This window comes from Pseudorasbora parva, chromosome 9 (assembly GCF_024679245.1).
Source record: "Pseudorasbora parva isolate DD20220531a chromosome 9, ASM2467924v1, whole genome shotgun sequence".
NCBI classification, from domain to species: Eukaryota; Metazoa; Chordata; class Actinopteri; order Cypriniformes; family Gobionidae; genus Pseudorasbora; species Pseudorasbora parva.
In genome coordinates this window covers 47310928-47326390 of record NC_090180.1, presented here as the reverse complement: position 1 = coordinate 47326390, position 15463 = coordinate 47310928, and the positions used below count along the sequence as shown (strand labels likewise).

General features: G+C 41.5%; 1 protein-coding gene across 2 annotated transcripts; it reads left to right on the top strand.

Annotated features, from left to right (window-relative positions):
- The first annotated feature begins 1685 nt into the window (after positions 1-1685).
- Positions 1686-15095, top strand: armc6 (armadillo repeat containing 6). 2 transcript variants are annotated; one of them, XM_067453355.1, is made up of 8 exons: positions 1686-1819; positions 2243-2374; positions 3868-3953; positions 5450-6017; positions 7406-7551; positions 9621-9752; positions 12180-12317; positions 14702-15095. In XM_067453355.1, exons 2-8 carry the CDS (start codon positions 2254-2256, stop codon positions 14912-14914), a joined length of 1404 nt encoding a protein of 467 aa, XP_067309456.1. In that variant the 5' UTR covers positions 1686-1819; positions 2243-2253; the 3' UTR covers positions 14915-15095. The 2 variants fall into 2 exon arrangements, with proteins under 2 accessions (XP_067309456.1, XP_067309455.1); XM_067453354.1 differs by having other exon boundaries at positions 1734-1842.
- The last annotated feature ends 368 nt before the right edge of the window (positions 15096-15463 follow it).

The following is a 15463-nucleotide window of genomic DNA, read 5'->3' as shown; positions in this document are numbered from 1 at the left end:
CGCACACGCACGCACGCACACCCATGTTGTGTTGTTTCCATGTTTTAATGAGACTTTCCATAGGCGTAATGGTTTTTAAACTGTATAAACTGTATATTTTATTCCTCTACACTCCCCCTGCCCATCACAGGAAACAATCTGCATTTTTACATTTTCAAAAAAAAATCACTTAGTATGATTTATAAGATGTTATCCTCATGGGGACCAAAAAATGTCCCCACAAGGACAAGAATTTCAAATATTGCCATCTTTGTGGGGACATTTTGTAGGGTTTACCAGGCCACACACACACGTCTGGTGCGCTATCTTTCTGGGGACTCGTCATAGGCATAATGGTTTTTATACTGTACAAACCATATATTATATCCCCCTACACTGCCCCTACCCCTAAACCTACCCATCACAAGAAACTTTCTGCATTTTTACATTTACAAAATAATTCATTCTATATGATTTATAAGCTTTTGTACCCATGGGGACATCAATTTAGGTCCCAACAATGACACGAGTCCCCATGAGTCTGTGTGCGTTCAGATTGAAGTCCCCACCAGGCTAGAAAAACATGTACACACACACACACACACACACACACACACACACACACACACACACACACACACACACACACACACACACGTATGTGTGTTTGTGAGTGACACAGAGGATGGCCCATTTTACCTCAGTGGGTTAAGGTAAATTGGGCCACCAATATAAACATAACTTTTCCAAAAATATGTTCATATACCAAGCTAACAGCATTATTTCTGATGGATGCCATCAAGACAGATATTATGCATAGTTTTTTTTAATGTGCATTTAAAAAAAAATAGATTTATCATCTTTATAATAGTTTAGTTATATGTGGTATGCCAGGCTACGAAGCTACTTACCATGCAGCTTTTCTGGTGCAGTCTTGATTTGAATTATTGCCCCGCCCACCAATAGCAACCATAAACCAATCAAATCACCTTTTACTTGTCAACCACAGTTATGATTGACAACAGTTTGAAATCCTTTGCAGTCATTTGCTCTAAATCGAGAGGGACTAGAACCGTCAAACCTTAAATGGCCCATTTTACGTGATCTCACCCTATATAAATGCTATGACCCTAGTTATACAATATTTAAGTAAGTAAGTAAGTAAGTAAGTAAGTAAGTAAGTAAGTAAGTAAGTAAGTAAGTAAATTAATAAACGACACATCCATGCACATTAAATAGGACGTTAGTTGTAAAATAAATTAATACATAAACAGTAAAATACATGCACATATAACTGCGTAAATAGGACGTTATTTGTAGTAACAGAAAAAAATACATACAAAATAATTGATATAAATATTCAATATCCTGAATTTTTGTTTTGTTTACGCGACTATTTCTATTGCATTCCTTTTGTGTTAATCTATAATTCATTAATTCATATTTTTTACGGTCTATGATTCAGAGCGTTACTTGTAAGAATTAAATAACTTTGAAGAGTATATGTGGTCAGAAGCCCCTTTAGAATGAAATTCGAGAACTGTAAATAGTTTAAATAAACATTTCTTTATAATAGAAAAATATAGAATACACTTTAAAAATACGAAGAAATATTTTATTCGTCGATATTGTGTGAAGCGGAACCTATTTCTCTCGCAAATCTCACCCGAGCCACATTAAAGAGAACGCGATGCAGCGCTCTGTTGTTATTCACGAAGCGTTTGCGTCAATTAAACTCCGTTGCGTTCGCTTACTGTCCTACGCTTACTCTGTTTGCGTACCGCCTACTGTTTCTCATCTCCAGGGAGGCTTTTATCATAAGGGTCCAGGTTGGGTGTTGGTGAGTTTCGGCATTATTATCAGGTTTGTTTTAAATCGCTTTGGGTACGAATGAATGTCACTCTCAGGTGCTTTAACACACAGCGAGCGATTTAATTTAAAAAAACATATTTTTGTGTTAGTCACGCTTGATATAATGATACGTTAGAGACGTTATCAGACTGTACTGAATGATTTCAAGTGTACTGTAATTTTTCTCGAAGGTATTTTACTAAATACCATGGTATTAAAAAGTCACATGTCTAAAAAACAATAATACACTGTTTTTTTATTATTGTTTTTTTAATAGTATGTCTTGACTTTAACTGATAACCAGGCACAAACTCTCACGAACCTTTCCCTTTGAGTGCATTGGTGTCACAGCCGTGCTAAAAAAGACAAAGATCACTGAAACTGCAGCTCATTTGTATTGTTTTATTTATAGCATCTGCAGTCATGGCGCAACGCAGGATAACACAGGAGACCTTTGATGCTGTGGTCAGAGAAAACATGGAGGAGTTTGACATGGAGGGCAGCGAAGCTTTGAAAGAGGCCATTGAACAGTTTGAATCTCAGGGTGAGTTATACAACAATTCCAGTGGAGGTTCAAGCCCTAACACACACACACACACACACACACACACACACACACACACACACACACAACACACATATATATCCATATACGAATAGGTGTATGCATGCATGTGGACATACAGTATATATGAATGTCTTGGTGAAGCATTAAAGGTACACACCAACTTTTTGAGACTTTATCTTATTCACCATATCCCCCAGAGTTAGATTAGTCCATACATACCATTCTTATCTCTGTATGTGACATAACTCTGTCTGTCTCTGACACACCCTCCTTTCGCTTAGCTAATCACAAAAACTGAAGGGTAAAAGCATCTAGCCTACTGCTCAATATGTGATAAGTATTTTAGGTAGCGCTCAGGACTCTGTGCAGGCCAGTCAAGTTCCTCCACACCAAACTCGCTCATCCATGTCTTTATGGACCGACGCTTTGTGCACTAGAGCGCAGTCATGTTGGCACAGGAAGAGGCTGTCCCCAAACTGTTCCCACAAAGTTGTGTCTTGGAGAAATATTAAGAGTTAATTTCACTGGAATTAAGGGGCCAAGTCCAACCCCTGAAAAACAACTGCCCCCATAATCCCCCCTCCACCAAACTTTACACGTGGCACAATGCAGTAAGGCAAGTCCCGTTCTCCTGGCAACCGCCAAACCCAGATTCGTCCAAGGGATTGTCAGCCTGAAGCGTGATTGGTCGCTCCAGAGAACACACATCACTGCTCTTGAGTCCAGTGGCGGCTGCTTCTCTCCACTGCATCCCACGCTTTGCATTGCTCTTGGTGATGTAAGGCTTGGATGAGCTGCTCGGCCATGGAAACCCATTCCATGAAGCTCTCTACGCTGTTCTTGAGCTCATCTGAAGGCCACAGATGTCTGGAGATCTGGAGCTATTGACTCTGCAGAGTTGCTGACTTCTGCTCACTGTGACCCTCAGCATGCGCTGACCCCGCTCTGGGATTTTATGTGGCCGCCTATCACTTCATGGCTGAGTTGCTGTTGCTGAGTTGCTGTTGTCCACTTTGTTATAATCCCACTAACAGTTGAGCGTGGAATATTTAGTAGTGAGGAAATGTCAGGAATGGACTTATTGCACAGGTGGCGAACTATCACGGCCCCACGCTTGAGTTCACTGAGCTCCTGAGAGCGACCCATTCTTTCACTAATGTGTGTAGAAGCGTCTGCAGGCCTAGAGCTTGATTTATACACCTGTGGCCATGTAGTGTGACATGGTGAACATTTACGTAGTTATTTTATAATCATGCAATAGCTAGCTCATATTAATTGAGAGACCACATGGAATATTTGTACTTTAAAAAATAATAGAGGTTTTGCATTGCATGACGATTTATGTAAACTACAAAAAAAAGGTGATCTAAAATGTTAATAATACTTAGACAAAATTGGGATGTTTACGCAATTATATAATTCTGTACATATGATGCATTATAATGAAGTGCTTTGATTATTACTCGCAGGTGTGGATCTCGGCTTCATTGTTAAAGCGGTGCCGAAAGTTTGCTCTGAAGAAAACGCAGAGAGTCAAACTCACGAGGTTCTTCAGGTAGGTCTTCATATGAGATGTTTTGCTCATGTTAAAGGTGGGGTAAGTGCTTTCTGGTAACCGTTGTTGTTATTTCAAATCACCAAAACAAACACGCCCCTATTTTGATAGCTCCGCCCCACACATACGTAACCCAGGTAATGGCTATGGCTGGGTTACTAATCCAGGTCGAATATATAATTAAAAAGTCACCCCTTCTATCACAAAAATACAAACCGTTCTCATTAACAACAAGATAGAACACGAGCATGAGTCCAACTAACGACATATTACAATTATGACCAGATTAGAGTCATATAGATCATGAAAATAGGAAACAAACATATATTAGGAGTATAGTATCTTACTTGTGGGACACATTTTGTGAGCTGACGCTTGAAGCACTCGGTGAGATTTAGATGCTCCATACGGTGTGGAAATGAACGGGTCTTTATCATCGCTGAAGTGAGACACAATACGATCGCAAATGGACTAACAAGCGAACATGACACACGAGCATAGTCAAGCAGCATATATTAGTTCTCAGCTAATGTCTGTTGTGTGTGTCTTGTGTTTTGAATAATGACGTGCACTGAGCGCTCTTCTCACTATCATTAGTAGACACGCCCCTTACCTGCTGATTGGCTGCAAGTTTGTTATTGGACTCGGCCCGATTTTGAAATGACACTTACTCCACCTTTAATGGGATACTCCACCGCTTTTTCATATTAAACTGTTATTCCCTTAAAGGAACTGTATGTAAGAAAAGTATTTCAATTAATCATAAAATGTTAATTTCAAATACTTATATCACTGACAACAGTATGCACACTATACTGTCCATGTCCAGAAAGGGAATAAAAACATCATCATAGTAGTCCATATGAGACATCAGTGGGTTAATTAGAGTCTCTTGAAGCATCAGAAATACATTTGGGTCCTAAAATAACAAAAACTACGACTTTATTCAGCATTGGCTTCTCTTACGGGTTTGTTTTCAATCCTCAAATAAAGATTTGAACGGTTATGAATCAGCGTATTGATTCATGATTCGGATCGCCAATGTCACGTGATTTCAGCAGTTTGACACGCGATCCGAATCATGAATCAATTCACTTATTAATAACCGTTCAAATCTTTATTTGAGGATTGAAAACAAACCCGTAAGAGAAGCCAATGCTGAATAAAGTCGTAGTTTTTGTTATTTTTGGACCCAAATGTATTTTGGATGCTTCAAGAGACTCTAATTAACCCACTGATGTCTCATATGGACTACTGTGATGATGTTTTTATTCCCTTTCTGGACATGGACAGTATAGTGTGCATAGACTTGCATAAACTCTCGGTCTAAATATAAAATATCTTAAACTGTGTGAAGATGAACGGAGGACTTACGGGTGTGGAGCGACATAACCCTTTAAGGGAATAACAGTTTAATTTGAAAAAGCGGTGGAGTATCCCTTTAACCTCACTACCTCACCTCCGCAGAGACTGACATGTTTTCTGTTTCTGCTCAGGCTTTAGAGTCTCTCAAACATGCAGTGGAGTCACCATCCGAATCAATCCGGGAGGATCTGCGAGTCTTCACCGAGCATTGCTCTCTCGGCTTCGCACAGCGTTACCTGGCCGCTCAGAAGGAGGCGTATCCCACGATCCTCGCTTGCTGCCGGAGAGCCGGAGACGAGAAGGAAGCCCTTTCTGTCGCTCTCGCCGCCCTCTCGGCGCTTACAGACGGCCAGCCGGATCTCCTTGACGTTGAAGGGCGAGAGTTTTTGATCGGCGCTTTAACCGCGCACCAGACGGACCCCGCTCTCGCATGCATGTGCATCCGTATCATTCGCCACTTCAGTCTGAAGCACGAGAACAACAGGCAGGCTTTGGTAAAGGCCGGCGTACTGCCGCTGCTCACCGCGAGCATCACGCGCCACATGAAACTCCCCGAGGTCGTGAGGGAGGCCTGTATGGCGCTGAGGGTCATGACCTTTGACGATGACGTGCGTGTTCCCTTCGGACAGGCTCATGAACATGCCAGGATGATCGTGGTAGAGCAGAGCGGACTGAAAGTCATTGTTGAAGCTGCTAAAGGTGAGCTAGGCATGCAACAATAAATAAATCATTAAATTAATTTTCCACAGAAATATGAACTGACTTCAGCATTGGTAATAATCAGGGAATAACTATGGAAGCCCGTTTCTGCCACTAAGTAAAAAAATAAGAAGAGTAATTGAGACTTTTTTTCTCACAATTGGGAGTTATAAAGTCAGATTTCTGAGATATAAAGTCAGAATTCTAATGATGATGGTGATGATGATCACGATGCTGCTGCTGATGATGGTGATGATGATGATCACGATGCTGATGATGGTGATGATGATGATCACGATGCTGATGATGGTGATGATGATGATCACGATGCTGATGATGGTGATGATGATGATCACGATGCTGATGATGGTGATGATGATGATCACGATGCTGATGATGGTGATGATGATGATCACGATGCTGATGATGGTGATGATGATGATCACGATGCTGATGATGGTGATGATGATGATCACGATGCTGATGATGGTGATGATGATGATCACGATGCTGATGATGATGATCACGATGCTGATGATGATGATCACGATGCTGCTGCTGATGATGGTGATGATGATGATCACGATGCTGATGATGGTGATGATGATGATCACGATGCTGATGATGGTGATGGTGATGATGATGATCACGATGCTGATGATGGTGATGATGATGATCACGATGCAGATGGTGATTATCACGATGCTGCTGCTGATGATGGTGATGATGATGATCACGATGCTGATGATGCTGCTGATGATGACGATGTTGATGCTAATGCTGATGATGATGCTGTTGATGATGAAGATGCTAATGCTGATGCTGATGATGATCACGATGCTGCTGCTGATGATGATGATGATCACGATGCTGCTGATGATGATGGTGATGATGATGATCACGATGCTGATGATGGTGATGATCACGATGCTGATGATGGTGATGATCACGATGCTGATGATGATGATGATCACGATGCTGCTGCTGATGATGGTGATGATGATGATCACGATGCTGATGATGGTGATGATGATGATCACGATGCAGATGGTGATGATCACGATGCTGCTGCTGATGATGATGATCACGATGTTGATGATGCTGCTGATGATGACGATGTTGATGCTAATGTTGATGATGATGCTGTTGATGATGAAGATGCTAATGCTGATGATGATGTTGATGTTGAAGATGCTGTTGATGTTGATGATGATGCTGCTGCTGATGATGACGATGCTAATGTTGATGCTAATGCTGATGATGATAATGAAGATGCTGATGATGATGCTGTTGATGACGATGCTGATGATGACGTTGTTGATGATGATGATGATGACGTTGTTGTTGATGACGATGCTGATGATGATGATTTTGTGCTGGTCTCTCAGCTCACTCAGGAAACCCCTCAGTGCTCAGTGAACTCTGTGCCACTCTATCCCGTCTGGCGGTGAGGAACGAGTTCTGTCAGGACATCGTGGACCTCGGGGGCCTGAACTTCATGACCTCACTCCTGGCGGACAGTCTGGACAGTCAGGTGAGCGACTGGAGCTTCGTTTGCTCAGCGAGAGCTCAAGAGTTGTTGTGATCATCAGGATAGGGTTGCGCCAGTCGTTCGTAAGTTCTTTCTTAAATGTGAAAGTAAAGTCCACACTAGAGGCTTAGTAACTACCAGCTAGTTTGTAACTAACTGTACTTTTTTCGGTTGCACCATTTGGTCTTAAGGCAGAACGGCGCTAGTAGATCGTAAGCTCTCTGTAAAGTAATGCGCAGTTGCATAGTATGACGTTTACCCTCAATGACCCAATAGCAGCCTTCAAATACATGAGCTAAAGTTGTGTTTATGAAGTTTATCCTTCATTTTTATAACTTAATTTGCCTCACGTAACCAATGGTAAAAATACGTTCCATTAAATATGATACTTAACTAAATAAGCGCTTTTATATATAAAAAACATTCAGAAGCATTCAGTATATGAAACGACATTAAAGGGGGGGTGAAACACTCAGTTTCAGTCAATCTCATGTCAATCTTGAGTACCTATAGAGTAGTATTGCATCCTTCATATCTCCGAAAAGTCTTTAGTTTTATTATATTTATAAAAGAAATATGGGCTGTACCGAGTCTTTCCGGAAAAAAACGAGCGCCTGGAGGCGTATCGTGTTGGCGGAGCTAAAGAATGACGAGGCGTATCGTGTGGGCGGAGCTAAAGAAAAACAAGCGCAAAGCGGTGACGTCCTCAAGCGTGGAGAAACCCATCTATCTCAGCTAATACAGATAATGATCCACAATCAAATCTGAGGCTGAAATAAATTGAACAGGAGAAGCAGCAGCAGCAGGACGTCCGTCTCTGTGGTATGGACTGTATTTAGTGGCCTGTCAACATTTGTGTGTGTTTACTCGCAGTTTATGAGGACATGATTCGGTTTATGGACTATTGCATGCGACTAAACCTTAGCAGTAGCAAGCAGAACGGTTTTGCACGTCAGACTAGTGTAACGTTATACAGAGAACAGCAATGGAGTCCGTTAGTGCATTTGAATGACGAAGCACGCGATCGTGTCGTTTACTGATGTTTACTCACGCGACGATAGTCGACAGCACAGACATCTGAAGCAGTTTAACTCGCCGGCTGCTTCCAAAGCAGGACCGAACCTTTACCGCTGGGACCGCTCCGGCAAAAAAACACTTCTTTGGTATGATTTGGTGAAGTCCTGACAGCAGTGACCGTGGAGATCCACTTTGAGACGCGACTGAAGCGATGTTGTGAAGCTTCCCGTCATTGCTGCGTTCAAATCGGTTCAAATGCAGCGCTGCCTTCCCAGAATGCTGTGCTGAAGCGTTGACGTCACCCATAGGAATAAAGTGGAGCGCGGCGCGGACTATAACGACAGAAGTGTTCACGGACGACTGGATCTTCAGCTGAGAGTGTTTATGGGCGTGCGTTTCCTCTCTCGCTCTAGTCACGCGCGCGCACACCCTACCGGGAGAAGAGCCCGTACGGCCCATACAAGGACCTTCCGCTCTGTCGACGTCAAGCCGACCCATACTCGAAAAAATTAAACATTAGTTTTTGAAACTTTGTCTATGTTTAGGATGGGAATCCGAGTCTTTAACAGTGTAAAAAGCTCAGTATGCATGAAACAGCATTCCACCGCCCCTTTAATAAGAATCAATAAATAAATACAGAAAAAAAGAAAATAAATGACATTTATGACTGATTTTATTTGACATCATGACATGCACAACACAGAGCGATGGGACAGATACACACACACACACACACACACACACACACACACACACACACACACACACACACTGTTTTGCATGGGTTCATAGTAATCTATTCACGTTTTCTTTCTTAAAATATAACCAAGTATAAATTTCAGCATTATCATATATGTGTAAAGAATTGAAGTCTGTCATATAAAACAAGTGCTTATTATGCAGTTCAGTCTGTCTGCTTTTATTCCAACCGTTACTCCTGATCGGAGGCTTCCGTTAATATTTAGTAGTGCTTAAGTTGTAACTTGGTGCCCATTTACGTCAAAACTAGGCTAAGTTGTAACTTACAATTTCTGATTTGTGTTTGGGTTCTCCAGGAGCTGGTGAAGCAGTTGCTCAGTGCATTGAAGGCCATCGCAGGAAATGATGACGTCAAAGATGCCGTGGTGAACGCAGGCGGGGGGGAACTCATCATCATGGCGATGAACCGTCACATGTCCAACGCACAGGTACGACAATTATTTCATTATTATCCACAATGCCTAATTAAAGTGCATTTTGTAAAAGTACATTGAGTATTAGTATAAATAATGAATACACAACACATGGGCTATGTCCAGAAACATTTGATCATGATGATAATTCTTATAATTATATATAATGTTCAGTATTTAAAACACCCCCTCAAGAGTTATATAATGCTATGTGTACAGTTTGATGTTGGCTTGACAAAGCCTGGCCTGAAAGTTTAAAATCACTGCAAAGATTGAAGATTGAAGGTTTATCCAGAGAAAAATATGTGACTTGCATGTTTTAGTTTATTGATAACATGATTTAACATTTCGCTAACATGTTTTTAGCTTGTTGTTAACATTGTTTGCATGTTTTAAGCATTTTCTAGTATGGTTATCATATTGCTGGCATGATTTAACATGTTAGCATTTTTTAACATTTAGCTAGCATGATTTAAAACTTTGATAGCATGTTACTAGCATGAGTAACACATTGCTAGCATGAATTAGCTTGTTGGTAACATGAATTGGCAGGTGTTATCTTGATTAACATTTTGTTAACATGTTTTAACATTTTGATAGCATGTTTAAAATGTTTGTAGTTTGTTGTTAACATGATTTAGCACACAGTTATCATTAATTAGCATGTTGCTACCTTGTTTTAGCACATTGCTAACAATTATTGGCATGTTGTTAAGATGTTGTAACAATTTGCTAACATGATTTGCACATTGTTACAGCTAGCATTATTTAAGACATTGCTAACATGTTTCAACTTGTTAGCATTATTTAACACTTTGATAGCACGTTATCATTATTAACTGCTAGCAAGAATTAGCTTGTTTGATAACATTAATTAGCATGTTAAATTAATTGGCTGGTGTTATCTTGATTAACATGAGTTAACATGTTGCTAGCATGATTTAACATAATATTTAATACATTGTTAGCATTTTTCTAGCATGTTTTAACACATTGCTAACATGAATTAGCATTTGTCTAGCATGTTTTAACATTTTGTTAGCATGAATTAGCATGTTTAATCACATTAACATTGCTAACATGAATTACCATGTTGTTAGCATTATTTAACATTTTGCCAGCATGAATTAGCATGTTTTGTTAGCATGAATTGACATGTTTTAACACTTTGCTAGCATCAATTAACATGTTTTGTTAGCATGAATTGACATGTTTTAACACTTTAACATAAGCCCCTTTCACACTGCAATTCCGGCAAATACACGGATAATGCGACCCGGCATTTGTTCCCGGGCCGCTAGATTTGGTCCATTCACACTGCCAGCGAAATACCGTAATATGTGCGCTTTAACACACAACCCGTAACGGCCCCGGGTCGAGTTGACACGTGACATCCGGATGTGACGTATAACGGCGAGCGATCTCAGCTTCAGCGCGGATAGTAAGGAGCTCCGTGGTCTCGACTTGTGTCCAGTTTGCGCTCATTTCTGCTTGTTTAATTTTAGTTTCTTTTGTATCCGAACACTCTCTGCGTTTAAAACACCGACGAGCTCTTCTGGCACTGCAGGGTTGTGTTATTGAAAAAACAAGCTCTAGGAGTCGCACGATAACTACGCACACGTTGCGGCATTAGTTTCGGCTTTTGTTCACACAGCGCTCGTCCCGGGTCGAATCCCGCGATGTTACTAGGTCCCCGACCCGGGTCGAATTCGGTAATCAATCCCGGGACGTGGCTGCTTTCACACAGAAGGCGACCCGGCAATGCTCCGGGAATATTGCGGGTCTGACGTGCAGTGTGAAAGGGGCTATAAAGTAGTATGTTGCTAGCTTGAATTAGCATGCTTATGTCAAGCAAACATAATTAAATGCTGTTAATTCCAAGGAAACTAGTCTGGAATTCGAGGCTAATCAATCGATTCACATTTCCAGCGTTATACACTCAATCAATCAATCAAATTTTATTTATATAGCGCCTTAGAACAACCAAAAGGAGCACAAGGCGCTTTCCAGTAAAAACGGGAAAGGACAACAGAAAGTAACAACATAATTGTACATAAAATAGCAGTCTAGTCCAGTCAAGAATAAAATAATAACAAATGCATTTCCAAATATACAAATAACATCAAATAAAAGGTATAACAGCTTCTCTTGCCTTATTTTTTCTCCTCTTTTTCCCTCAAAAAAGACAGGAGTAAGCACCTTTGGTGATGGATATGATTGTAAATGAGCATAACCCTGTACAGTCCACCATGCTTTGTTTACATCTAGCTACCACAAATCCTGGTGCTCAGGCAGTTTGGCGTGACTTTGACTGGAACGCTACAAAATCCTGATTTGAAGTCGAGACTTACGGGCTAAAACCTGCCTGGAACGCAGCATAATTCTGCTAATTCTTGAATGCTGAAGCTCTTTTTTTCATGTCTTTTCCTGCTGCTGGTTCAGGTGTGTGAGCAGGGATGTGCGGCGCTGTGTGTTCTCGCTCTTCGCAAACCCAACAACTGTAAAGTCATCATGGAGTGTGGCGGCGCGCTGGCGGCCCTGCAGGCCATGAAGACTCACCCGGCTGAAGTTAATGTGCAGGTAAACACTTTAACCAGGCGCTTTATCCAGAGACACTTGCATTGCTGGAGAGAGTCTGAGCCAATCAGCAGTAAGGGGTAAGGGGCGTGTCCACTCACCTGTAAGGGGCGTGTCTACTCACCTGTAAGGGGTGTGTCTACTCATGGTGGGGAGGAGAGAGTGTGAGCCAATTAGCAGTAAGGGGCGTGTCCACAGATATGTATACGCAGATACCTCATTAGCGACTGTTTCTATGGGCCACTATACGTTAGCCGTCCGCCATTTTAGAACAGTCAAAGCTGGTCGCGAACGCGCGTTGTGACCATTAAAATTTCACACTCCACGCGCAAGCTATGTTGAGAGGGCAGAAGCAGTGCATGTGGAGAGCGGGAGCCGCACGCGCCCGACGCTCGTCCGCTGTGCATTCTGGCAGTGCTTGCCTCGCTGATCACTCGCACCTGAAACGTGTATTTACACAGACTATAATATCGTCCATTCTGTCACATTTGCCGGTGTTCTCCTCCGAGATCTGTTTTGATTTATAACGGGCAGCATATATCAGCTGCAAATGCTCTATTCCCAAACACACATGCATATAATGTGCTGTATATAAGTTGTTCACTTGATAAATGTAACAAGGTTAAGATACGTTTAGTTTAATCATTTAAACAGGCCTTGGAAGTTTGGGCAAAATCTTCTGGCAGTGATGTGTTTTCGTGTATTGTATTATATTTATTTCACAGCGCTGGATGTGGTTATTGTGAAACACTGGAACACTGCACTGCATGATTTTATGGTGAAATCGGTTATCTTTCATGTTTATGAGAACTAAATTATGCACCGTGGCTTTAATGCAGCGCGAGCATCGCGGCAAAAATCGACACCAGACTCGCTGACAGAAGGGCATGCTAGTAGAACAGCAGAAATATGTCGGTTTCTCTTCTTTAAATACTCCTACATTTAGTTTGATTTAAACACTTTACAAGGGTCAATGTTTGTTTCCATACATTTTCCAGTTATTGATTACTGTTAAAATTCGAACCATGAAGCCTGTTACTAACAAATGTTACGTGTTTTTGTGTAGATCCGAACATTATAATTGTTAAACTAACACTAACGTCTCACCTGAGAAAGGTTTCTTCTGGAAGTTAATCTTTACAGAGTTTCACAGCGGCTGCGCAGTGTTTTTTTTAAGCGAGTGATGATTGACAGCATCTTAAGTGTTGACATGTGTTGACCGTTCTAAAATGGCGGCTTGTCAACGTGCCTGGAGTGTTCGAATGAGGTATCTACGTATACATATCTATGGGCGTGGCCACTCAGCTGTAAGTGGTGTGTCCCCTCATGATGGGGGAGGAGAGTGAGCCAATCAGCAGTAAGGGGCGTGTCCACTCATGATGGGTGAGGAGAGTGAGCCAATCAGCAGTAAGGGGCGTGCCCACTCATGATGGGGGAGGAGAGTGAGCCAATCAACAGTAAGGGGCGTGCCTACTCATGATGAGTGAGGAGAGAGTGAGCCAATCAGCAGTAAGGGGCGTGCCCACTCATGATGGGAGAGGAGAGTGAGCCAATCAGCAGTAAGGGGCGTGTCCACTCATGATGAGTGAGGAGAGTGAGCCAATCAGCAGTAAGGGGCGTGCCCACTCATGATGAGTGAGGAGAGAGTGAGCCAATCAGCAGTAAGGGGCGTGTCCACTCATGATGAGTGAGGAGAGAGTGAGCCAATCAGCAGTAAGGGGCGTGTCCACTCATGATGGGGGAGGAGAGTGAGCCAATCAGCAGTAAGGGGCGTGTCCCCTCATGATGGGGGAGGAAAGTGAGCCAATCAGCAGTAAGGGGCGTGTCCCCTCATGATGGGGGAGGAGAGAGACAATCATACATGCCTACATACACACATACATACATGCATGCATGAATAAATAAATAAAGAAAAAATGACTAATAATAATGAATAAACCTCAATAAAATAACTACAATTTTATTAAAAATATATTTTTATAATAGAAAAAAAAAAAAAAAAATATATATATATATATATATATATATATATATATATATATATATATATATATATATATATATATATATATAATATGAGTAAGTTTTAGTCATTATTATTATTAGGTTTGTTAGGTTTTTTCTTTCTTTATTTGTGTGTGTGTGTGTGTGTGTGTGTGTGTGTGTGTGTGTGTGTGTGAGTGATTTATTTGTCCATTGCTTCTTGAGAAACTTTTAAGAAGCCCTTCTGTCACCAAGAACTTCTGTTCCCTTTGTTTTCTTTTTCTTAAAAATCAAAAACGCAGCAAACTGAGTGCTCTCCAGATGTTGTAGTGACGTGTGTTTCCTGGAGTCCAGTATCTGTTATCTCCGCTGTTTCCTGTAATGCGGTGTCTCTGCTGTTTCAGAAACAGTCCTGCATGCTGCTGAGGAACCTGGTGGCCCGCTCGCGTGACTACACTCAGCCCATTCTGGAGATGGGAGCGGAGGCGCTGATCTCGCAGGCTCTGGCGGCCCACAGGGACTGTGGTGACGTGGGTCGAGCCGCTCTCAGAGACCTCGGCTGTCAGGTGGAGCTTCGGGAACTCTGGACAGGGAAGAAAGGAAGCCTGAGTCACTGAGCGAGCGTGTTGGCAAATGTCTGCTACACCCAAACAATCACAATTAAGTCATGTGGCAGCGTGTCCTAACTGTGGAGGTCGTGCTACATATATGTGACCAAACAACCTTCCGGTAGAACTGAAGTGCATCTGACATCAGACAACATGAATACACCTTAAAAAAATAATAATAATAAGTTACCTGGTTGCCTTAATTTTTAGTTCATTGAAATTTAAAGGGATAGTTCACTTTAAAATGAAACTTCTGTCATTCTTTACTCACCCTCAAGTTGTTTCAAACCTGTATGAATTTCTTTCTTCAGCTGAACACAAGGGAAGATATTTTGAAGAATGTCAGTAACCAATCAGTTAACTGGAGCCATTGACTTCCATAGTATTTAATTTCCCTACTGTAGAAGTCAATGGCTCCAGTTAACTGATTGGTTACTGACATTCTTCAAAATATCTTCCCTTGTGTTCAGCTGAAGAAAGAAATTCATACAGGTTTGAAACAACTTGAGGGAGAGTAAAGGATGACAGAATTTACATTTTAAAGTGAACTATCCCTTT